We start from the raw sequence: 27,614 nt of genomic DNA on the forward strand, positions 1-27,614 counted from the left end.
AATTATTTAAAAAGTTAAATAAAAATGTTGGCTATATTTTTTTTATTTGACAGTAAATGTATATTTTTAATTTTATTACCGTTTGTAAAATATCAACGTATATATATTTTATAATTGTTATAAATATTAAATTATGATTCATTTTCATTATTATATATTCTGACATCGTAGAGTTTTTTATATCTGTATAAAAATTAATGAAAGAAGCATGACGTATTTTATGTTAGATTTAAATTTACAATAAATGTGTGTTTTGTCTAGAAAATTTAGGGAAACGAGTTTATATTAGTAACAGTTGACATAGACGTCATATTTTTTTCTAATACCTATAAATAGCTAAAAGTAAATTTCTTAACATCTATTAAAGCTATTTTGCTATGACACGAACATTCGCATCTAATAGTTTAAATATCATATATATATCCGTACAAACACACAATCTTAAGCCCTATTAATAGTTATAATTGGGAAATACAAAATTTCTTATTGTCTTCAGAAGAGAACACCCACTAAAAGCTTACATTTTCTCAAAATATAATATTATCTAGGAGACAAAAAATTACATTTTGTCTACAAAAGCACTTTTTTCTAATTACTACAAACACCAAACACCTAAATTAACTTCGAATACTAAACAGATGGAGTCATATAAATTCTCCTAAATATAGTCAAATAAAGCATTACCATCCTACAATACTACGGCAACACTTTTGATATAAGTTGCCTCGAGAAAACGTGTCGAGAAAATAATAAAATATAAATAATTTGTCACATGAGTTCCTTAACGAACGTATTCATTTTACGAGGACATGCGGCTTTGTAACTTAGATAATAGAAATACTTATCAAGCCGGGTGCACTATACCAAGACATGAAACGAAAGAGAGCGGCCCTCTCGTTCGCCATTTTCTTTGTATGTAGCCTCAGGAGTAGTGTTAAAGAAAGATCTTGTTCTAAAACCGCATGTCATCGTAAACTGCAGTGATCGTAGTGGCGTGCGACGATTCATAGTAAAAGTATCACAGCATCAAGAGTGATCACTCCAACACGAGTGACATATTCAACGATCGCCATTTTGAAAACTGAGACTAAAAGAAATGATAGAGTGCCGGTGATCAACCAAGTGCAGTCTTTTAACTAAGATTAGAATAGCATGGGTTAGTAAGTTAACAGTAATGTCTCACTCGTTATAGTTATATATCCAACGGTTGTGTACTAAAACATGAATGTGGGTTTATTACATAATGGTAATAGTATCACATGAGTGTTTTAATACCTAACTATCAACAGTTGCATACAAGACTTTATCTACATCCATAATATAAATCCTCTATAAAAGATTCCGAAACAGTTAGCTTACTGCTAACATTAAAAAAGCCAGTACTAGTAAGCATTACATCACCCAAACGAGTGTTGTAATGTTGAACTGAAAATTATTACAACACTCGTTTGGATGATGTAATGGTAATTAGGACACTAGCTGACCCGACAGACGTTGTTCTTTTTATATTAAAAAAAACTCTTGCGGGTGGAATTTCGTAAAATCAGTTCTACTATAAGAATATTCCTACCAAATTTCAAGTCTCTACGCCAAATGGTTCCAGATATATCGTGATGAGATATAGATAGAAAGATTGAGTGTTTTAATATTGGCAATAAGCTAACAGTTTTAGAATCTTTAATAGAGGATTTAAAGCATGGGTGTAGATAAAATTTCAAATGGATCAATTCATGGATATATTTTTTAATACTATTATATTACGCACCCAAAGTATTAGTATATATTCCGAAATATAATATTTCTATCTAATTCTTTTAGTCTTAGTTCTTTATTTATAAAGATATCGTTAGCTAGATAAATAGTATTGTCGTAATTATTATACATATCAGAAATATTATTGTCATATTTAAGTTACTTTATTGTCATATTATTGTAACGGGTACATCCTTAATATACATTACATTTATAAATATTATTATTGTCATCAGTTGCGACGTAAGTTCAGTTAGAATGTAAAACAGCATTTATATAATGGCACACTCGCATGTGGCGACTATACCTGTCAATATTATTGTCATAGTACAAAAATAGAGTTCAGTATATATTATATGCCTTTAGTCACTGACCACTACTATATACCAATGGACTGGCGGCTGTCAAAGTGCTCTTGTGCCTGTTTGATATTCACCATTTTGGCACTGTTGGCCATGTAGCGAGAGTCTGCGGTACTAAAACTAGTGATAACAACCTCAGCAAACAGATGATAGATGGTGGGAAACTAAATACGAAAAAAATGTTTACTTTATTATGTTGATTCTTGAAGTATAAATAACACGGAAAACGAACGAAATTAATTCGAAATGCAAAAATACTTTAGAGTTTTATACGTCCCTTCTCAGCCATTTTTCGCGAGTGGCGCTTCAAATAGGCACAAAAATTTGCTGTTAAACATAATAATGTGGAACAGCCTGTCCAGTGGTATTTATACAGGTCAGTGCCTTTAGTCCATTGTCAGAACAGGAACAATTCGCAGCTCTCATCTTCAGTCTCCGATGATCACCTAATTGAGTAACCGGAGTACAAGTGCGGAATGTTTCTGAACCGCATCCGCACTAACACGCCCTTGGACGTGAGCGGGTTTATAGGTCGGGATCTGAGGGCACCTCGTGATCGTTGTAGTGGTCGATCTGCTCTCGTATCCAGGGCACGTAGCGTGGCACGTAGGCATATACCCCGGGTAGCCGCGGGTGTGCACACTTAATGCCCCAAGACACGATTCCGCCTACATACCAGCGTGACGGATCCTCGGGGTCCTTGCAGAGCAGCGGACCTCCTGAATCTCCCTGCGAGATTAAATAATAATAATAATTATTAATAATTAAAAGGTTTACTTGGTTCAAAAAGTTTACTGAAATCTTATAAGTAATAACAATATGTAAGTCGGCATTATGTTGGGAATTTTACTTCTCAACGCTGGTGTTCTCTAGACACCGAGACACAGACTTCGAGAATTTAATATTTATTATATATTTCTATTCCTTCAAGTCTATTGCTACTATAAACTATAATGTAGAATGTACAATAGTTTTAAAACACGCTATCGATATTTATTGTAAATGTGTTAGTACTTAATTAAATACCAACTAATCAGACATTCTACCTAAAGCGAACCTGTGGTGGTTTATTATTAGTACTGAAATTCCATTCCCCTTCATCCCCTCCGGCTTCCTTCAATAATAAATTATCCTTCTGCTTCTATAGATTTAAGTATTGAAATAAATTATCAGTAACACACATCTAACAAATGATTAAAAGTTAAAGTACGAAGCGAATAAAAAGTATGAGATTGGCAAGCAATAAGGAGCACTGCAATATGGGGCCGAGTCAACATGATATTATATGTTGGTAGAGTGGCTGCAGTGGAGTGGACGATGTTTGCTGAATGGAGATCGGACGCTCAACACACTAATATCTTATTTTATTAGTGTGCACATGTTTGTCGATGAGATCTTTGCGTTGAGAGGCCTGATGAGAAAGCTCTTGAGAGAATGCTTGGAGTTTCCCTGCGAGATCGAATCAGAAACGAGGATATATACATACTTTATCTGATGGTATACGTGTGTACATGTAAATGATTGCGAAACTGAAGTGGCAGAGGGCAGGACACATATTTCGACGGACAGATGGCCGGTGGGGCACTAAAGTCCTCGAATGGTGACCACGTACCGGACGACGTAATGTTGGTAGGCCCCCCACAAGACGGACTGACGTTCTGGTAAATTTTGCCGGAATAGGTTGGATAAGGGCAGCGCAGGACCGATTTGGGGGAGGCCTTTGTCCAGAAGTGGACGTCTTCAGGCTGATGATGATGATGATGATGATTTGTCGTAGATTAAAAACTGTTGTACCGACTGCCGATGGAAGTGAAAATTTAGAAATATAAGTGATCAGCCTGGGATTAGATTTTCATTATTTTATAGCAACAACAATGACAGTTACAATATTGTATATATTTTATAAAAAGAGTGCAAAAAAAAGAATGCAGGGAGAGTTTCTTGAGCCGCTTCTTCGCTCTCAGAGCGCCATTTGTTTCCGAAGCAGTATCTAGTATATCAGAAATGACATCAAAACAAATTCTAAAGGATTTAATTTTGAGAAGATAAATGCCTTTTAAGCGTTAGTTATTTGTAACGTTAATTAAAGTTAATTAGTGTATTTAATTAAGGTCCGTAGATATTCCCTTTTTATGCTGTGGTAAACAGCTAAAACTAGTGTAATCATCATTTTCAATACAAACAAATATGACTGGGAAGACAAAAGAAAATATAATAATCCTGTTTTGATTATCTACAATCTACAGGAGATAAATAAAATTTATGTGAAGGAAAATATTTAATATAAACATGAGTCTTCATAAAAACCAATAGATAGTATTTGGGCTTTGATTCGATATAACTGTACCCCGGAATTGAGTACAGAGGGCAAACTAAATAGATTGTATTATTATTGTACATTCTTCAGAGTTTTATTTATAGTAACTGTTTTTTATTGTTTATTGTGATATTTCAAATTTTATCTGCGAATTGAATGAATTATTTTTTCTGTAAGAAGCTTTTAAGTTAGAAGTAAATATTAATTTTGACACGATCTTCCGACTTTTAAGGGTTCCGTAGCCAAATGGAAAAAACGGAACCCTTATCCTACCCTGTCTATCTGTCTGTCTGTCTGTCCGTCCGTATGTCACAACCACTTTTTTCCGAAACTATTCGAACTTTACTGTTAAAACTTGGTAAGTAGATGTATTCTGTAAGCCGCATTAAGATCTTCACACAAAAATAGAAAAAAAAAACAATAAATTTTGTGGGTATACTTAGAACAGACACTAAAAAAATTATTTTTCATCAAACCCATACGCGTGACACTTCCAAAGTGGTAAAATGTGTCTAACCCCCTATAACTTCTAAAATAAGAGAACTATTTTATATAATGATAAAAATAAAAAAAATAAATAATGTACATTACCATGCAAACTTCTACCGAAAATTGGATTGAACGAGATTTGGTAAGTAGTTTTTTTAATACGTCATAAATCGTTACAAAGAACTACAAGAACTTTTATATTATGTTACTTGCTGCTACGGAACCCTTCATGGGCGAGTCCGACTCGCACTTGGCCGCTGTTTTATATATTATTATTTTTTGCAATAGGAGGACAATCGAGCTTACGGGTCACCTAGTGTTAAGTGATCACCGCCGCTCACAATCTCTTGCAACACCAGAGGAATCACAGGAGCATTGCCGGCCTTTAATGAATGTCGTATCGTCCCAAGGAAGCTCATTCCACAGCTTTGTAGTACGTGGAAGGAAGCTTCTTGAAAACCGCACTGTGGAGGACCGCCACACATCCAGATTGTGGGGATGATATCCTAACTTGTGGCGTGTCGTGCCAAGGTGGAATTAGGCGGCAGGAATCAGGTTAAACAGCTCTTCAGAACACTCCTCGTGATAAATGCGGTAGAAGACACACAATGAAGCGACATCTCTACGCAACGCCAAGTGATCCAGCCGTTCACAGAGCACTGGGTCCCTGACAAATTTATTTAGAAACCTCACAGATACCTTACAAAAATAAGTTATGAAATACTTAGTATTAATGAATGGCTATTTAGAGGTTTCAACATAATATTTTATTTATAGCAATCTATATACTAAAGGTATTAATTCTGAAGCAATTTCTTGGTAAACAAATCTAGGTCAACATAATTTACAATTTCAACTCCTGCAAAAGGATATGCTGTAGACTAAGATAATTTATACGTCTAGATAGCGCTTCTTGCTGCTAGACAACCGATAAAAACAGGCCAGGTATATTAGTTTATTGTACGTGACAAGCTATGTGTTACACTCACGATTTGTATGTCACTTTGTGTTAGTGTGCGTGCATCACTGAAAATAGAGGTTAACAGTGAGTTAGTGTCGTGCCAGATTTTGGCGAGACAACACGTACTGAGGATGCCTCGTGTAGAGGCGAAACACGTGTCGAATTGTTTAAAGACAAATATTGGCGGAAATAACACTAAAGAAAACTCATATCATTTGGATAATTATGGATTTCCGCAAAGTAACGCTTACTTCAATATTTTTTTTTGTTAACAATGAACCTCAATTTTTTTACACGTTGTCACAGCTGTCACAATCTATCTAGACGTATAAAATATGATAGATTCTCTATTTCATCATTCATATAATTCAGATAATATTTTGAAAACAAATATAAGAGGTCCTAGTAGATATCCCTAAGGGATGAACATGATTAAGGGAACATCTGATGGGGATGACATTGTAACAAGGCCCACTGAGTTTCTTGCACCCGTTCTTCTCAGGTTTCTCGCATGTTTTTGAAAAAAAAAAATTGTACTTGGTCGTGGTCGCCATTCAAGGACTTTACTGCCCCAACGTCTATCAACGGCCATCGATATTAAAATATAACCTTATATGCAAGATTTTAAACTTAATATACAAATATTACTATAAGCTTACAAATTACCTGCCTAATATTATTTTTTTTGTAATTTTTATTCATTAATTTAAAGACAAACCGAGTAGAAAGAAATAAAAACCGGAGATGGAAAAATGGATGAGATGCCCCGGATCATTGCAGTAGGGCAACCATTTCACGTCGTTGTATGAAGCTTGGTCTCTGTACCTAGTTCTGGGATTAATAACACAACCTGAGAGTTGAATAAACACATATCAAGATTAATGAACTTTACATCACTCGAACGGTTGGCTCAGCGGAAGAGCGCTCGCACGGAACGCGGGAGGTCGCGGTTTTGATTCTCGCATCGTTCGTATACATATTTTAATTCAAAATTAATTTGGGAAATATATTTTAGTTTGAAGACCAATTATTGATTTTCTGAACACAAACATTCTTCTGAATCGATGTACGTTATTGAAGATTCTTCCAGTTAATGTATTTTAAAAGTGAAACTTTAATTACACACCACCAAATTTTGTCGTCCATCTATTGCATGTCGCATTACACCAGGCAACAGAAGTGTGAACTTGAGTATATAATTTTAAATACCTTTGGAGGAGGCCTTTGTCCAGCAGTGGACGTCTTCTGGCCGAAATGGAATATCGATGATCAAACCCACTAAAAAAGCTAATAAAAAATGTTTTGATTTTAATTTATCTTAATTTTTGTGACAATCCTATCAAAATCGGTAACAATTTTGCTGGCTGTTATGAAGCTTAGTCTCTGTACCTAGTTAGTTACTCATGTGGCGGGGGTACGCACCTGGCAGGCGTCCTTGCCACCTTCGGGGTACCCTGCGCAGATCATGCCCTCGGTGACGTTGAGATCGCGGTGCTCCAGCCACTGATTGCAGAGCTCACGGTTCAGCACAGGAACCTCCACCTCGTTCACAGCTGGCTCATACTCCGACACTGGGCACACAACAATTATTATATAAAGTTACTAAACAACAGTATAAAAACTTCACACAACATGCTTTTAATCTTTTTTTATAAAATTAAAATTTTACTATACGGATACATATCTGGACCTGATGTCGATGACTTTACATGGTCAATTCGTTAAGGCGTGGAAAACAAACATCACTAGGGTATTATTATTAACTAGCTGACCCGGCAAACGTTGTTTTGCCATATAAAGTATGATTCACGCGATAGTTTTATAAGTAATAAAATATTGCCTATATTATAGCCTGTACATCATTTTGTTCTATTGTCAATAGTTTTTGCAGCGCACGCAAAAATAGGTTTTCGATTTTACACCTTGTGTTACAAAATAGCAATTTTATTACGGATCCCTAATTTTGAAAAAAACATAGCCTATAGCCTTCCTCGATAAATGGACTACCCAACACTCAAAGAATCATTCAAATCGAACCTGTAGTACCAGAGATTAGTGCGTTCAAACAAACAAACAAACAAACAAACACTGCAGCTTTATAATATTAGTATAGATTAATAAACTACGATTTATTTTTTCAGTATTTTGATGTAGAGATGTTCTGTTGTGATGCTGATTATTATTATTATTATTATTATGAAAAATCAATATGGGTTACGTAAAAAAAGATTTCATCATTCTCACAGAAATTTTATAGCGTCGCAGTAGAACAGAAACTAAAGAACTATTAACGACAAAAGTCAAATCGTTACAATGAAAATTTTTAAAACAAAACACGAATATATCACGACATGTACCTAACGGTAATGAAACTGCAAACCGTACTGACGCAACAGGACGAGTGCGAGGGGGTAAAATGGGAACGGGACGGGGCTTCACGTACCAACGAGGTCCAGTGACGCAACACATTCATTAAAAATCATGAAAACTGCGAAAGACAATCATCATACAAAATGTAGTTCACTAGTTGGTAATGGCACGCACAGCATGCCTCAACTCATGCCACAACATAACAATATATAAGTATCCCAATAAAACTTAAGGAAAATATTATATAACATACATACACACTCACGCCTTGTTCCCGTCGGGGTCGGCAGAGACAATAGAATGCCATTTGCTTCTATCCTTACAAATCTCACGCGCTTCCTCTACATTCATTACTCTTTTCATACATGCTCGTCAGTTCCGGATGCTTCGGACCTTTCCTTTTTTCTATATGTCCCCAATTTGTTCGATGTCTATCCTACGAGGCCTTCCACGACCGACTTGCCCACACCCACTTGCCTTATATATTTGCCGTCCTTTCTTCACTCATTCACTCCAAACTATTACAGCATTCCTTTCTCAATTCTTGTCACGACATCTTCTTTCAGACCACAGCGCTCGTATTTCCGCATTCGGAATTCTATCAGTCAGTCTTACCCCACACATACTACGCAGTGATCGCATCTCAACTGCGTTATTTCTGCCTTTATGCTTCTTCTGCCATACCTAACTCTCACTTCCATACATTAACGTGGCGACAAGCACTCCATTATGTACAGCCATTTGCGCTTCTATTGGCACAGTCTGACCGTTTATAGAGGCATGCAGTGCTCCATTCACACAGTTTCCCGGAGTCACTCTCCTTTAAATATCACCTTCATATCTTCCGCCTCTTGTAAACATGCTACCCAAATATACGAATTCTGTAACTTGTTCTACCCTTTCATCTTCAATCGTGATAGTACACTCAGTCAACCTTTCATCCTTCTCAAATACCTTCTCAAATACTTTGGTCTTTCTTGCCTTTACTTTCAAACCTATCTCTTTAAAGCTCCCGTTCAAGCAGTCCATCATTTGTTGCAACTCAATTGAGTTAAATACCGATAATTACCGGTAAATACCGATGATGAAAAAATTACTTGATCATCGGCGTATAAGAGGCACTTAACACACAACCCTTCCATATTGATTCCGCATTCCATTTTTCTCACATTATTGATGCATCTATCCATGAATAGGTTGAACAACCAAGGCGAGGCTACACAACCTTGACTGACACCTTTGGAGATATCAAACCAGCCCGTATAGGCACCATTAATACGAACACAGGCTTGAGAATGAGGGATTCTATACAGAGATTTCAGAGCCCTTATCAGAAAATTGTCCACCCCATATATAGATAAGATCTTCCATAATATTATATAAGTACGTGTTAAAATACCTAAATAATGCTTGCTTTTAATTATCTTGTTTTTTACATTATTAACACACTACTTGAATTTGCTAAACGTCGAACAAGTAGAAGAATACATTGCATATATCCTCACTATCGTTAGAAGTTTGATAGATGCTGATAAACGAATTTTAATTAATCTTTAAGTTATTGTGATGAACGCCATATCGCGGCGACTCACATCAAATGGTCACTACTATCAGCAGATTATTTCGCTTACCACCAGAGGCACTATCATCACGCTGTCGCTGACTCGCATAAAATACTCGCGTTCAGGGAGTGGCAGATTAATAAAAAATATCTTTGTGATAGATACTATAATGCCCTCCTTTTTCCTAAACTTAATTAAATATCTTGTTGTATCACTTATTATATATTGCAATATATATATATGTACATATATCATTATTTGAGCCATCTGGAAAACACCGGAGGCTGAATTAAATCACTCCATTAGGCACGTGAATAGTGGCTTTGAGTGGCGCAGTGTGCGACGATTAACTTTGTGAACTTTTCAACCGTTAGTTTCCAATAGGCGACAAATAAGAACTTCTGTTGCAAATTGTCCATAAATTTATTTATTTGATTTATATAAATCCAACGAAGTTCAGTTAGGTATATGAAAATTATTCGGAATATCTAACTGAGATGAAACGCTAATACAATATCGAATTGAGTACAACCTTGAATTGACAGTCTTGAATTTTTGTTTTATTTTATTCGAAACTAGTTAACAATTAAAAAGAACTTAGATACATAGAAGTTGTATATTTAAACTGAAACATACTTGGTATTGGTTTTGCAGTAGCATATTTTTAAAGTTTTGCTAATAAAGGTTATATTTTAGGCCCCCAATGACTAAAAAAATTTTTTTGTCGCAACACCAGTCTTTTACAGTAATTATCCTCTTAACATCTCGCCTAGTATCGGAATACTCGGTTTCAGCAATTCTTCAAGCCGGCTCACATTCTAGCACTCTCCACACAGATCTGGCCAAATATTGAGTATTGCTATCACCTCTGGTCAAGCTCACTTCGTATCGTATGTCAGGAAACCAGCTCTTTGTGAACGGTTAGATCACCTGGCGTTGCGTAAAAACGTCGCCTCATTGTGTGGCTTCTGCCGCATTTATCACGGGGGTGTTCCTGATGTTTGAACTGATTCCTGCCACTGAATTCCACCTTCGCACGACACAACTTGGATATCATCCTAACCATCTGGAGGTATGGCGTTTGCTACGGTACAGTTTTCAAGGAACTTTCTTCCACACACAAACAACCTATGGAATGAACTATTCTACGTCAGAGGTGAGTGAAACAAGGGTAGGCTCAATAAAAAGCGCGTAAACTTTGATATAAATCCGGCAACGCATCTGTGATTCCGCTGGTATTGCAAGAGACTGGGGCATTGATTCTCCTCTTTCATAAAAAAGGGCTCTCGCTTTGAGGATGAAGTGACTTCTGAACGTGTAAAGAAAACCGAGAAAAAAGTCGAACAGTTTTCGTTCTCAACTGTTCTTCTGGGATAGAGCTTGGGCACCCTGGGTTGGTTGGCAATACTTTCCATCATCTTTAAGAAAGTTGCAGTCAAAAGGGGAATTTTCGTTACAGCTAATGTGCCCCTTGTTCATTAGTGATTATTCATAGGTGATCAGGCAGGGTGTTGGTGTTCTGAGATATGTCCTTTATAGGGTTTGGTAAGACATACAAATTCATGTTTCATTGTAAGTATTGTTAGTTCGTAGAAATTCGTTAGGTACGACTCAATGTGCGTTGCTTATCATCCGCAGCATTTTAGTTTGAAAACTCTGTAGTATTTCAAATTCACCTTTTGTATCTCATATTATTTCCAGATAGTGTAACAGTATTTTACTCTCAAGAGAAGTTGGGATTTATTACCAATAATCTTAAGAGCTGTATAGTTTTAAAGCCAAGTTACTTTCTTTTTGCGGATATATCCGTCTGCTAAGTAAGTCTCTTGTACAAATACATAATTATGCAAACCAAGATATTTTACATATTTGTGGAACTTCTGTGTTGAATAGTGGCACTAGTTAGAAAATTCCTATTTTTAATGTGAATACGAAATTTACAGACTAAGTTTTCTTCTATTTTATCCATCATTTCTTAAACCAGTGAGATATTCCATTGAAGGCTTTGTGTATATATTTATGAAACAACCGTAACCTGTGGTAACAGATGCTAGTAAGAGGAAGGCTCCTTGTGACAGAATGCCGGCTAGATTATGGGTATCACAACGGCGCCTTTTTCTGTCTTGATGCAGTAATGTGTAATAATTTCTGTGTTTTGGTCTGAAGGGCGCCGTGTAAATTAATGGGAAAATGATACTCAACATTAAGAAGTTGAGTATCACTTATGTCTCAAGGTGACGAGCCATTGAGAAGTTTTGGGTTTTCCAAGAATCTTGAGCGGCACTTTATTGTAATGGACAGGGCTAATCAATTACCATCACCTGAAGGTCCTGCTCGTCTCGTCCCATATTGTCATAAAAAAAAAACTAAAGTAAGAAGGCCTGCGCTGAAAATTTGATACAGTATTGGTCCCAAAATGAGATAGAGTAAAAAGTGATTTAATAAGATACTAGGTACCTACGCGTAAGACTTATATATAAATCTCTATTTCAATAGTAATTATAATAAATCATATTATTATATTTAAAAAACAGACAATAAACTGTCCTTGGTTATTCTTCTATAGATTTTTGTTACATAATCTTTAAACCATAATTGCTATTTGGGTTGAAGCACATTGTATTTTTAAGCCTTTTATTTTCTAAAACCTTATCTTTTATAGGACTGGTAATTGACTTTGCCTTGATATATAGTTAATACATTTTTGATTACTTTTTTAATTTATACACAGACATTTCTTACAATTTCACTTGAAATCTTGTCGTAGAACTGTAAATATTTTCATTTAATGGATTACTTTATAGATAACAGAGTGTTATAATCTTAGAAAATTTACATGTCCCTTACTGTTATAAAACCGATAAAAATAGGCCAGGAATATTAGTTTAATGTGCGTGACAAGCTACGTCTTACACTCGCTATTTGTATGACACTTTGTGTTAGTGTGCGTGAATTGCTCAAAATAGACGTTAGTTCTAAAGTCTATTTTATTCGCCGTTTTTACAGCTATCATAGTCTATTTAGACGTATAAATGATCTAAGGTTATAAAATTGTTTGCTCTTACTAACGATACAGAGAGAAAATTTTGCAATGAGTTTCTTGCTACTTCTTCTCATTAGCTCAACCCTTTACGAAGTAGCGGTAGATTCAATCAGAAAAAATATTTTTTGACATTCATAAGTGTCATTTTCGTGAGCTACATGAATAAAGTGATTTTGATTTGAAAAGCAAGTTAAACCTTAAGCCTTAAGTATTGAAATTGTAGGTATCGCTATTTCTCAATCTATTTCTACAAGCTAAACATATCCATAATTTATATCTTTGCATTCACTGTTTCATAGACATTCAATATAATTCATATGGAAATAAATCTCGAGATTATTAACTAATATTTAAGGCTATGAAATTAATGTACTTACTGTCTTTGTCAGTTCTCTTCCCCCAGCCGATGACAGTGCATAACGTGCCGGGTTGCAGAGCACGACGTGCGGGGGGCAGACATACCGGGGACAGGTGCTCGTGGTAACGGACGCGGACTGCCAGCTGTGCCAAGAGTTGCTGTTAATATTGATGTAGCAGATAAAGTGGAGACAGATCTGAGACCAGCTGTGCCAACAGTTACTGTTAATATTCATGTAGCGGATAAAGTGGAGACAGACCAGCTGTGCTTGCTGCAGTAGGTATATCTAGCGTAAACATACCACCAGCTGTGGCAACAGTTACTGTTAATATTGATGTAGCAGATAAAGTGGAGACAGACCAGCTGTGCTTGCTGCAGTAGGTATATCTAGGGTACACAGACCACCAGCTGTGGCAACAGTTACTGTTAATATTGATGTAGCAGATAAAGTGGAGACAGGCCAACTGTGCTTGCTGTTAATATTGCTGTAATAAATAAAGTGGAGACAGACCAGCTGTGCTTGCTGCAGTAGGTATATCTAGCGTACAAAGACCACCAGCTGTGGCAACAGTTACTGTTAATATTGACGTAGCAGATAAAGTGGAGACAGAGCAGCTGTCCTTGCTGCAGTAGGTATATTTAGCGTACACAGACCGCCAGCTGTGCCAACAGTTACTGTTAATATTTCTGTAGTAGGTATTGCGGTCACGGACAGCCAGCTGTGCACAAATGCTAAAATGTATATAGCGGAGACAGATAGACGTCCAAGCAGCACCGCATTATACCCAGTTGAAGGATCACTGGACAAATATCCGAACACACGTCACATACCTGGAAGAGCGCGATATCATTGTCGTGCGCGACACCAACATTGTAAAGCGGGTGCGGCACCACGCGACGAACCTTCACTTTCTGCCCGTAGTACGCGTGCGAGCGCCGCCGAGTGATCCCCAACTGTATGGTCCAACCGCCCACGTCCGAGTGACTGCACATAGGCAGAAAAGAAAAGGCATTTATTTTCCCAAAATGCAGTCCTTCGGAATTCTTTTTGATGTCTTTTCTAATATACTGGACACTACTACCGCTTCGGAAACAAATGGCGCTCTGAGAGAGAAGTAGCGGCGCAAGAAACTCTAACAGTATTTTGTTTTGCGCTCTTTTTAATCAAATATACAATATTGTACTGTCATTGCTATTGCTATAAAATAATCATAATCATAATCTAGTCCCAGGCTGTCGGATCACTTAGATATTCAGCTGTGGAGTAGTAGGATTTACGACGGTGCACTTTATTTTTTTGGAACGAAGTTCCTTATCGCGCGTTGTGAAAGGGGGCTAGACGGAAAAAATTCTTACGAAAAGTTGTCACGACACTTTTTGCTATAGTAAGCTATTGTAAGCTGTGCGGCGTGCGCATGTTTCTCTGTCTGTCTGTTATAAATGGATATTAAATAATAATAATATGTTTTATTATTATATTAAGAATAATATTATTAATTTACTTAATATTAAATTAATAATTTAATTATTAATATATATGTTAATTATTATAAGAAATGTTATAAAATAATATTATAAATATTATATAATATAATATTGATAATATTAATAAATTTCTTATAATAATTAATATAAATAATTATAATTTAATAACTTAAAATTAAAATTTAATTTAATTTATTAATAATTAATTATTTTATTAAAAAATAAAATTTAAAATTAATATATATAAAATTTTATTACTATTCCTTCACTAATTAATCGAAAGGAACTTCGTCCCATCCGGGTGTCCCTTGACACCTCTCAACTTTTTTAACATAATGCCTGAACATTAGCTGGGACTTTATTATAAAAGTGTATACATTAACCCTTAAGGCTATTATGTATTTTATGAAGCCTACTACTATTAGTTACAAGCAATCCCTTATTTCTAGTGTTATAATAATGAAAATCACTATTAAGAGCAAAACGTTAACGATTTTTGTGAACATATATAAAATTTTCATAAATGTACTGACAATGAACAATCATAATATTTATTTCTTTAAATTTTTCTTTGAGAGACTGTCTATAACCAAGCTGATATATATCACGAACAGCTCTCTTTTGCAGAGCAAACACTATCAATGTCAGCAGCATGACCCCATAGTAATATACCGTACGTCATGATGCTGTGAAAATAACTAAAGTACACTAATCTAGCGGTCGCAACATTCGTGTACTCTCTAATCTCTCTAACGGCGTATGCCGCAGAGCTGAGTCTATCTGCTAGTTGGGCAATACAACTTCACTTACGGCCGTTTTCAATAACCTACCAATACTTAAAAGGCATAAAAAGGCATTTATTTTCTCAAAATTGATTCCTTTAAAATTATTTATGATGTCATTTCTTATACTACTAGATATTACTACCGCTTCGGAAACAAATGGCGCTCTGAGTGAGAAGAAGCGGCGCAAGAAACTCTCCCAGCATTCTTTTTTTTGCGCTCTTTTCAATAAAAATATACAATATTGTACAGTCGCTATAAAATAATCACAATCTAGTCCCAGGCTGTCCGATCATGTAGATATTCAGCAGTGGAGTAATAAGATTTACGACAGAGCCATTTTTTTATAAAACATTTAAATTTATTTATAGATAATGCCTGAACAGTGGCTGGGACTATATTGTAGAAGTGTATACATTTACCCTTAAAGCTATTATGTATCTTATGAAGCCTACTAGAATTAGTTACAAGCAATCCCTTATTTCTAGTGTTATAATAATGAAAATCACTATTAAGAGCAAAAGTTTATTTACTTAGTTTAACTTACTAGACGTAGACAAAACTATCCTTTTACGCTTACTTACATTTCAATTATCTATTGACAGATAGCTTTGGACTATAACTATATTGAATAAAATCTTATCATTAAAAGGTGACAGCAAGGTTATTGAAAACGGCCGTAACACATTACAATAAACTTTCTCGTAGAATTTAATACGGTCAATATATATGAACTGAAAAAGTTGTCTGTCAGACATGCCTAATAGTAGTTATTACATTTCGTTATAGACAGCGGCGTGCATATTTATATAGGAAATTAGGCAGTGCCTACCTCGTTATAAACCTAAATAAATATAGCACTAGAGTTAAAGTTAATTTAGTTTAACTTGGTTACGTTATTTTATAACCAAACTTCTACTGAACACTCATAAAATTTTTCCTTACGCTGTTCCAAAGCTCAACAACGACAAGTTAGATTCACAGTGCCTTCCTTCCTGGGTACAGCTGATCAGTATTTTTTTTTTTTTTTTTTATATTTAAATGGAAAACTTACAGCTAGGTTAAAAAATATAAGTTACATACATAATTACAGAAGGACAATTAAAAGTTTTCACAGATAGAAATCGATATATGATGTAAGAGTTATTCGGACAACAAATACGAAAATTATATAAAATGATAAAGAGACAAAAATAAATTAACAAAATAACTCAAATTTACAATTACACCTGATTGAAAAAGTTCTCGGTAAGGAGCTGTTTTACCTGCTTAATTGGAGTGGTGAACAAATCCAGGTCTAATATCTTAGACAAGTCGTTGAAAGACCGACCAGCCCGCAGTAGATAACTATTTTGTCTATAATTAGTTCTAGCTCCGGGAACATGCAGGCAGCATGGTCTCCGGAGTGAAGCAAACGGAACCTGAAGACCAATGCGCGCGAGCAGTTCAGGACAGTCGACCGAACCCCTCGCTATATTAATTAAGTAAATGAGATCGGCTATACGTCTCCTCTCTTCCAATGGCAGAATATGGAATTTTTGACAGCGCTGATTGTAGTTCGGAAGATATGCTTTTATTTTAAATTGAAGATGACGCAGAAACCGTTTTTGTAACGCTTCAATACGTCTATTGTATATATTGTAGACGGGGTTCCACACTTGTGAGGCGTATTCTAAGTGACTTCTAACATATGCACAGTATAATATTTTTATGGCTTTAATGGATTTAAATTCTGAAGACATACGTAAGATAAAACCTAAGGATTTCGATGCCTTACATATGATCGAGTTAATGTGATCGTCAAAAATTAATTTATTATCAAATACAATTCCTAGGTCGCGAATCGAGTGGACTCTTTTTAGAAACGAATATTTTAATCTATAATTGAATGTGATGGGAGTAGATTTTGTAGTATATGAAGTTATATAACATTTATTAACATTTAAATCTAATTTATTTTCTAAGCAATAATTTTCAAATCTATCGAGATCATCCTGAAGGTGTTGTGCACATTCAAGTGATCTGATAGGAGATAGTATCTTCATATCGTCAGCATATAATAATATTTTTGAATTAAGAAAGCATGAAGAAATATCGTTTATAAATATATTAAAAAGAAGGGGACCTAGAAGTGATCCTTGAGGAACTCCTGATGGGATCAGGATTGTTGACGATGCGTAGCCTTGTAGTACGACGGTCTGGCATCTGTTTTGTACATATGATGTAAACCATCTGAACAGATTACCACGTATACCAACAGACTGCAACTTACGCAGTAATAGTAAGTGGTCAATTCTATCGAAACATTTACTGTAATCCGTATATATGACATCAACTTGTGAAGGTTCTGACATATGGACAGCCAGATAGTCGCTACAAATAATAAGGTTTGAAACAGTGGATCGTCCTTTCAAGAAACCGTGTTGCTCTGAGCTAAAAGTGTGTTTTAAGCAATCATATAATTGCTTATAAACAACTCTCTCTAAAATTTTGGCAAATAAGCATAATTTAGATATAGGTCTATAATTTGTAACTATATCTTTAGGGCCTTTTTTGTGTATCTCTGATAGAGAGCGTTTGAACAACAAGGTGAGGGGAATGACAAGACTCCTGGCACAATTTACAACAAACACTGCAGGGATGTTATCTGGGCCAGCAGATTTGGCTAGATTGAGTGATTTTAATAATTTATACAATTCCTGGGGCAAAATTTCAACATCATGAATATCTGCTGTAAAATTGTTATTTGCAATTTCATGTGAAGAGTAGTCATTATAATTATTATCTAGGAAATTGGAATAGAAGTAATCATTAAACATATTGCAAATGTCTTCCCCATGGTATGAGGAGCACTCCCCAAAGCGTAAAACCGCAGGCTATAAGCTAATGTGGTTTTTAGATTTTATGTATGACCAAAAAGCTCTTGGGTTTGTGCAGATATTTTTTTCTATACTGGAAATATAATCTGAGAACATGTTCTTTTCTAAGGCTTTACCACGTTCCCTGAGAGTTATAAAGGAATTGAAGTCTGATCTGTTACCGTACATCTTGTATTTAAAATGGAATTTGTATTTCTCTTTTAGAATTTTAATGAGTGGCTTTTTATACCAAGGAGGATATTTACGTGACGGGGTAATTATTTTTGAGGGTATATACTGATTTTTTAAGTCGTTTAAGATGCCATAGAAAAAGGTCACCGCTTGTTCAAGGGATCTATAGGAATGGGATAGTTCGAGATGCCAATCAATTACACTCAGCTTTGATATAATTGAGTCATAATCACCCGAATTATATAAAAACTTTGTATAGGGTCGAGGTCTTAAAGTATGAAGCTGCACAAAGTCGGCTAAAATGCAGAGAGCTGGGTGATGCTGGTCTTCAGGTACTAGGGGGTTAGGACAGGACGAGACAAATACTTCACTATTACAAAAAATTAAATCTAATATTCTGTCATTTACGTTAGGTATGTGGTTATATTGCGATAAGTTACTTAAATTAATATTATCAAAAAATTCTACTTGGTGTGGGCCTTGTACATTAAAAACAGTATAGGACGAATTTTCATTACATTGATTCCACCTTAGGTTCGGCATATTGAAATCTCCTAGTAATATAAACTTATTGTATGGGTTATTTAAAACAAGATCGGTAAGGTGTTCCGAAAAGGATATTAATTGTACAGGTAATGAGTTACCTGAAATTTGGTTACAAAAATAAGCAGTACATAAATGCAATTTATACTTAATTACAGGCTTACGGCATTGCAATGTCAGCGTCACCCATATATCCTCAACATTCTAGCACCAGTCACTGCGACATTCGGAAGCCAGCTCTCTTATTACCGCGATTAATACCCCACCCCCCAAAGTTTGCTTGGTCTTACCATAGTTACGGTCACGTCTATAAACAACGTAGCGATCATCAAAGAGTTCACTGTCATGCACTCCATCAATTAACCAAGTTTCTGTCAAACACACAATATCATAAGTATTTAAGCAAATGTTTCGATAGAAAGCCGTTGTTTTAGTACGTAAACCACGTACGTTTTGATAGTAGATTTTGACCATCATTATAACAAATATTGCATAGGTACAGAATAGTTAGAAAATTAAATGACAGAATAAAGCGCAAGAAACAGTCCATAAAACCACAAAAATATAAGTAATAAAATAAAGAAACTAATTTAATTAAATCATTAGTGTCTACTATAGGCACAATGGGAGAAAAGCAGAGATGTAAGGCTGGCCGACCAAAAAAATACGATATTATTTGCAATTTGAGGGAAAATCTGCACGTGCGCATGGCACGTAAGTAAGCATAGTAATGTACTGCTGGCAAATCGGCCCTTCTGAAACTTACAATACGATAAAAGGGATTATTAGTAGAAAAAATCACAAGCTGAAACTTTATAAAACTATAGCTTACAACTAATTTGATTATGAAATCTTTTTGAGATCTGATTCTGATGCAATTGATATAATATGAGAAGTAGGGTTTTTTCGAGCAAATATTTTGCACCCCTTGACCCAGATGTAGGAAAAATCCCGCTCCTTACCTAGCCTCTGCTTTATTTAAGAGCATCTTATTTGTATACGTGAGGTGATCGTTCACGTAAACCCTGTTTACACCCTGTAGGCCCAGGTCGGTGGGTATCAATGTACGCTTCTTTGCTGCAGCAACGAAGTCATCTTTTAGGTATCTGTTATGCACCGAAACTATAATGTTCTTATTATGCTTGTCATTGCGCATAGGGACTCTTGAAATGTAGTTTATTTGCTCATTGGGGATGATGCATCCAATATGGCTCCCTAGTTTGTCAAAGACCTCAAAGAGATTTTCAGATGGACGCATAGGGACACCCTTTATTTCTATATTGTTCATCCTAGATCGTTGCTCCGTTTCATGCATAGAGATTTCAAGATTCGCAAACCGCTGTTGCAACGCTTGAACGTCTTCCTTAGCCTTTATTAAACCTTTCACTTCGTTGTTGACCTCCGTGAAACTACATGTTAGAGACTCCACTGAATTCTGGGCAAACTCTAAAGAAGTCTTCACTTCGCAAAGCTCTGGTTTAAGTAGCTTTAGCTCGGCAATGTCTGCTTTCATGTTTTTGATATCTGCGATATCAGCCTGTATAGCTTTGATGCTAGCGATTAGCGACGGTAGGGATTCCATCTGAGCAGACAGGCGCTTCAACTCGACGGTAATGCTATCAATATCAGCTGGTGTAGGTGATTTCAGGAGCAGCGGTTGCTTTTCGGTTGAAGATGGGAGGGGGATGGCAGCTCCGGCACTCCTACAATTCACGCACTTCCAACTGTTTCTTCTACCTTCACCCAGCTTACGGTAGCCACCCTCGGTGATACCAGCACAAGGAAAGTCAAAACGCCCATGACATAAGGAGCATTGGACTCCATCCCGGAACTCAGCATCACATCGCATACACTTGTACATATTAGGTGACAAAAAAAAAATAGGCAAGTAGATTAGTGTAAGGGTGTAAACGTACTAAACAGGCGAGTAGTAGTAAACGCAGCACCATGTTATTTACGTGCAGCACTGACTGATGATTCACGTCTCACTGCTTGCAGCCGTTCAGAACTGGTTTGACTAGAATGTCACTGCTTGTATTCACGTACTTTTTGAGGTGTTTATAATTAATTATAATGTGCTATTGTTATTTGAGCCGTTTTTGCACTAATCCGAGTATAATATACCAATACTTTTCAATTATTAATAATACCTTTTAGCACTGTATTGTTGTACGCTTAAAGTCCACTTATTTTATCACTTTAAGATTATTCTTCGCGGAGCAACATAAAAACACCACTACTTTAGGTAACGAGTAACCGCGTGACTGACATACACGTATACATACATGAGTATAATAATATTATCAAATTTATTTTCAGTGTACCGGGAAAGCGTTCGATCAAAATTATTTTTATTCATCTTTCCGCACGGTTGAGTTTACGGTTGTGCAGTCGAGTGACATTAAGATATACAGTCTGTTACACGATTAAGGCTGTTATCGGGAGTTAGAGGAAAGCTTCTGGCATTAATCACGAGTATTAAACAAAAGACTGAAAAGTACATGCAAGAATGTTGAATTATTTGTGTGACTTATTTACAATCTAGGTGCTAAAGAATCATTTTGAGAAAAATTTAGAGAAATAAACATTTCGACTGTTGCTTCTGAATATATTCTTGACAATGTTCTATATGTTCATAAGCACATTGAGGAATTTGCTAGAAACTGTGACAATCATAATGATAACACGAGGACAATAATCAACTTGTTATGCCTACTACTCGGCTAAGTCGAGTTAGTAAGTCTTTTGTGGGGCAATGTATGTGTTTTTATAACAAGATCCCAGTGTTGCAAATGTTCAAAACAAAAGTATCACGATATTCGAAAGAATTGTTAAAAAACTTTAATTGTATGATAAAGATTACTGTAATATAAATGACTTTCTTAATGATTCAACTGATTAGGATAGGAGCGAGCGCCCTCTGCCTATTAAATAATAAATTTTATTGTGCAATATTACTTGGTAAACATATTTTTTGATGAAAAAAAAGCCCGCTGACAACATATTTGGTAAAGTTGAGATAATATCCTTTAACGATTCGACCACACAACAATCCTGATTAAATTTGAAAGAAGAATGACTGATTTTTATGGAGCTTAGACTACATTTTTGTGTCTCGATAAATGTAAGCATAAAATAAAGCTAGATAATTCTATTTACATTCACAAAAATATTTATTAGTTGTATTCCCAAATTCTGAATAAAAAAACAATTTGAAATAATATAGTATACTAATTAGTTAATTCATAATAAATAACACTCACTGTATTAGATTTAGCATATACGGAGGAAATTTAATTACTATCTCAACTCGATGTAAACAAAATCACAAAACAATAGGATTGAAAAAAATATCCTTTTCTGTTGCGAATTACGTATAGGTGACATACATGTTGTTTCTACTCGATTTTACTTGGTTAACGGGATATATTCCAAAAAAACCAATCTTTTTAAATCTATATATATATATAAGAGATTTCCACCGGTAATTGACTCATCATGAAATCTCAGAAACTATAAAGCCTACAAACTTGTAATTCAGAATGTAGGTTCTTTCTATGACATAGGTGTCAGGTAAGAAACGGATTTGAGAAACTCCTCCTCTAAGGGGGTGAAGGGGGGGGGGTAGAAGGTTGTATGAAAGTCCTATGTTTTTTAAGTTAGAGACGTGAAAATCGATATTTAGCTTTAAATAATAATAATCTGTGTAAGTTGTTTTGTGATATCCCCTTTTAAGGGTGGTAAAATAGGAGGGGGGGAAATTTGTATAGAAAAGGTGAAACAATAGTTATTTCAACTTGATGTAGTCTCTTTAATGGGGGCAACTTCTGGTTTACTATATAGATGTCACTCATAATCGTTAATGATTCGATTAATAGCGATCGAATTTATTATTTCAATAATATAATATATCTAAATCTCAATGATATCCGCATAGCATATTCATTTAATACCTGATACAAAAAAACACTTACTTGCCAACGCAGTGTGACGCCGTGAGAACCCACTGGTCTGCCACCAACACTCCGGCACAATAAAACACCTCCTCGGGTCCCCCCAGGATGGCGGCCAGGAAGGGCCAGTCACCTGGAGACGACTCCACGCCCCCGACGATACGTTTTCTGACTGGAGAGATGGTGCGCCGCTTGCCACATTCTGTTCAACCAATTAAACAAATATTTTGAAAAGAAATTAAACGGTGGTTGTCCAAACGTGCATTCTATCAGCGGGCATTTCTTACGGACGTTCCCAATATACTATGTACACATAGAGATAAATTACTACCTTCTACTGTCAGTAATTAGCTGTCAATCATCTGAAGCTGTCCCAATATACCTACCCCGTCATTCTTATCGCCTTATATTGGGATGCGTGAGTTGCAATTTCCATAAAAACTTCTATCGCTGGTAAGCTTTACGTCGTCCCATTGACAGACAGCGTGTACGGATAAGGTGATTTACCGTCGGTAAGTTTATTGGGACAGAAAAATTACAATTTTTATGTCAAGTAAGAGATAGACTGAATTTTGAGAACGGCCATTAAGCTGCAATAGTAAGACAAGTAATTTTCAATGACGATCCCTATAGCCCAGTGGTTAGTGACTCTGCCTATCACATATGTAGTATGATAGGCAGAGTCCCACCACCCACATTCGTGTTTTCTTACCCCTTATTACACAACAGTAGCATAAATAACTATTATAATAACCTAATATATAGAATCTAAGTCTATCATATATCCACGATTATGTTAAATTATAAATTCTTATAGCGTAGCTGATATTGACATATTTGCTGATTCCTTAGCCGAATTCCGCAAGGCCATTTGCAGCATCATTGATAATCTTTTATAATGTTATAATTGGAAAATTAATATAACTGTGTATAACTATGTAACCTACTCATTTATTAGTTTAAAAATAATGTTTAATGCGTAACTTATTCTATATAATACCAAAAATTAATTTTTTCTGTGCATGCTGTGTTTATTTGTAAGTAATCACTACATTTAGTTCCTAGTTTTTAGTTCTACTTTTTATATTTGTGTGTATTATTGTAAGTGATTGTAAATAAACCTAATAAATAAATAAACCTAAGCCTAACAGCAAATAGTTACAAGCTGCTGGTAATAGCAGATCTCTGAAATGAGTTAACTATTAACTAGTAGGGTGTAGACCCTGCAAAAATTAAATGAACAAAATTCTAACGACCCTTTCCCTCTCACCTTGACGTCCGGTGGTTCCTTAATTGAATTTTAAACAAAACTCGTTTCAGCTTTCGGCGTAAATAATGTGTTCGGGTTAAACCGTAGGTTGCAGCGATTTATTTTCTAAATGTGTCTAAAATATTATATCCACGTGATATTTTAATTAATGATTTATATATGTTACTCGCTGACCCGACAGACGTTGTTCTGTAGATAATAAAAAAAAATACTGTTTTATAGGAATTTGCCAATAATATTTCAAAACATCAAGAATTATTTCGTCAAAAATGATCCTTGTTGTTATAATGAAATTTAATTAAATAAAATAAAAACTATCCTATCTCTGAAGTTGGACCAAACTGCACTCCATTAAAATCCGTTCATTAGTTTAAGAGTCCAACGCGGACAAACAACGTGTCACGTAATTTATATATATTAAGATTAGCGAGATTCATGGACTAAGGATAGTAGAAACGACAATTTGGGAAGGACCATCTGACAAACGAAAAAGAGGCCACTTAAGAAACAGATGGGTAGATGATATAATAAAATGGCAGGAAAAGAATGGAGAGAAAAAGCACAGAAGAGGGATAGATGGAGTAAGCTGGAGGGGCCTATACCTATAGTGGGGTTCCAATAAGTTTTATATTATACGCGTAGTTTTAAGATAATATTATATATTCGAATATTGTTGGAATTAATTAAAGGCTTATTGTTATTATATGTTACTAGCTGACCCGACAGACGTTGTTCTCTAGATAACAAAAAAAATACTGTTTTATAGGAATTTGTCAATAATATTTCAAAACATCAAGAATTATTTCGTAAAAAATGCTCCATGTTGTTATAATGAAATTGTTTAACAGCAAAACTGTCAAAGCGTGCGTTACTGAATTCTCTCATAGAAAATATGTCCATACAAAAAAATTTGTTTAGGAGTCTATCGAGGACAAACAACGTGTCACGTAATTCATATATATTCAGATTATTGTTACACGTAAAAAAACGTAAAATATGAGAAATTACATTCTTGCGGATAGCTCCGCCAGTTGCACAAGGCATCCCTAAAGTTTTTTGTTTCATTATATATAATACCGTCATTTTCTTTTTCATTTTGACAGTCAAAGATAGCATGTGATATAACGTAACATTGTCTTTAGATATGCTTCTCCGTAGCTAGTGAAATTACTGGTCAAATGAGACTTAACATGGGTAGATATTTTTGGGTTTTTCAATATCCTGAGCGGCACTACATTGTAATGGGCATGGCGTATGAATTACCATCAGCTGAACGTCCTGCTCGTCGCGTCCCTTATTTTCATAAAAACTATAATAAAAAGGAAACTAAAAATAAGTATTATTTCTTTCTGCTTTTGAACAAAGAGATATATTTAAATTCGCCTAAGCTAGCACTCTGTAGCTGACAATCAAAGTCCTTATGCACGACTTGCCTTCTAAGCAAATTAAAGGCTTTTCCCCCTTCGTTTTTGTTTTGATAGAGGGGATAATAGCGATGAGGCGAGTATTGCTGAAAGGTGCAAAGATTTCATCCGGGTGATATGCCGATTATAGTCTGGAAGCACGGTTATATTTCTTTTTCAGAACTACGAACCGGTTCTCGACACTAACCTATTTGAAACATAGCAGCACTTTGTCTGTGTGAGTGTGCCTCTAATCAAGTTTGACACGCTCACTAAATCGAAAGGAACTACGTTCCGCCTTACCATACTCATAGTGTGGTAAGGCGGACGATGTCCAAAAGGACGTCGAGTGGCTTTTTGCGCCCCAGGGAAGCCCATCTTGGAATCGGCTTTAAGAGGATGATTAGGTAAGGCATTTTACAGATTTAAGAATTCGAAATCAATTTTTCTTTAGCGCTAACACGGGCAAAAGCTCAGTAGCACGGTCATAGGGAGGCTCTTTTGTATCGAATGCCGGCAAGATTATATAGCGCCTATTTCTACCGTGAAGCAGTAATGTGTAAGCATTACTGTGTTTCGGTCTGAAGGGCGCCGTAGCTAGTGAAATTACTGTGCCAATGAGACATAACAACTTATGTCTCAAAGTGACGAACGCAGTTGTAGTGCCGCTCAGAATTTTTGAGTTTTTCAATAATCCTGAGCTGTCAATCAATAATACTGCATTGTAATGGGCAGGGCGTATCAATTTCAATCAGTTGAACGTTCTGCTCGTCTCATCCCTTATTTTCATAAAAAAAGGCAACGAAAATCTGTAGAAAACATTGTCAAAAATACAACGTGTCGTTCTCGACTATTTCCTCCTCCAAAAGTTAACCAATATTTCAAAATTTTGTCATCGGTTTATAGTCTATATGATCAAGCCATTTTTAAGAACAGTTTGATGTACTGTAGCGCTTACAAAAACAAAAATATCTAATAGAGAGACTCAGATAGTGATGATGAACATCTATATGGAACAATTACTAGGGTTCATCAATGGAAATCTGATCTTGATTTGTCCGGTTTCAACTATGAGAAGATTACAGCCGCTAAGGACCTACAACTTAATTGTAATAACTAGGTATACAACAATAACATCTTAAAGATAATTCAGGATTCAAAATATACTGTCCATATAACCCTTCATCGGCCGTGTTTCGTAATCATACTAAATATAATTCTACCCTCATTAAGGGTAGGCTCTCATAATTATATGAGATTTTCTCGAGATTTTGCAACTAAACTTAATATCCTATCAAACAGAAATTTTAATATATGTATTTCCAAACCTTTTTCTTTCTGATGCCTTAACTGGAAACACGATTGGAAGATATTTGTTCAATACTTTTTTAATCAAAAACATTTTTTTTTTAAGAATTTCGTACATATTACGAATACTAGTACATAGAAAATACGGTAAGTAATCCGTAAAGGTTTCTTTAGTATTGCCATAATTAATTGAATTTTGCTGTAATAAATATAAGTGGATTTCGCAATGACCACCATCCATTTCATCAGCAAATGTGACATTAATACAAATTCATGGGACAACAAATAATAAGATTATGCCAAATCATCAAAGAATTAATTAATTAAAGGTACCCACAGAACAAGAGATGCAATATTCAATCATAATGGCATAGCTATAAGCTACAAAACAGTATAAAGAGGTTCAAAATTTCTTCTAATTCTTTTCTCAGTATAAATTTTGCTCCAACGAGCTAAAAGTAAATGTTTATATTTTTTAAGATGTCTTACTTATAAATTATGTTAACACGTTCGCCGGGAGCGCTACATCCAGCAGCAGATAACAATGAACAAAACCTTCAAGCGTGCTCAGATGGACAATGAAAGATTACTTGAGCACAATACCCA

General features: G+C 35.4%; 1 protein-coding gene across 1 annotated transcript in view; it reads right to left on the reverse strand.

The window, feature by feature from the left end:
- Positions 1-1,876: 1,876 nt before the first annotated feature.
- The window catches only part of LOC126968764 (atrial natriuretic peptide-converting enzyme-like), a 188,505-nt gene continuing 162,767 nt past the window's right edge, over positions 1,877-27,614 (reverse strand). The window contains exons 13-17 of the mRNA XM_050813877.1: positions 23,049-23,229; positions 14,046-14,199; positions 13,234-13,357; positions 7,304-7,452; positions 1,877-2,843 (exon numbers count right to left, since the gene is read on the reverse strand). Of these exons, the coding sequence (XP_050669834.1) occupies positions 2,640-2,843; positions 7,304-7,452; positions 13,234-13,357; positions 14,046-14,199; positions 23,049-23,229 (812 nt within the window). The 3' untranslated portion in view covers positions 1,877-2,639. The remainder of the gene's footprint in view (positions 2,844-7,303; positions 7,453-13,233; positions 13,358-14,045; positions 14,200-23,048; positions 23,230-27,614) is intronic.

This window comes from Leptidea sinapis, chromosome 16, assembly GCF_905404315.1.
Source record: "Leptidea sinapis chromosome 16, ilLepSina1.1, whole genome shotgun sequence".
Taxonomy (NCBI): Eukaryota; Metazoa; Arthropoda; class Insecta; order Lepidoptera; family Pieridae; genus Leptidea; species Leptidea sinapis.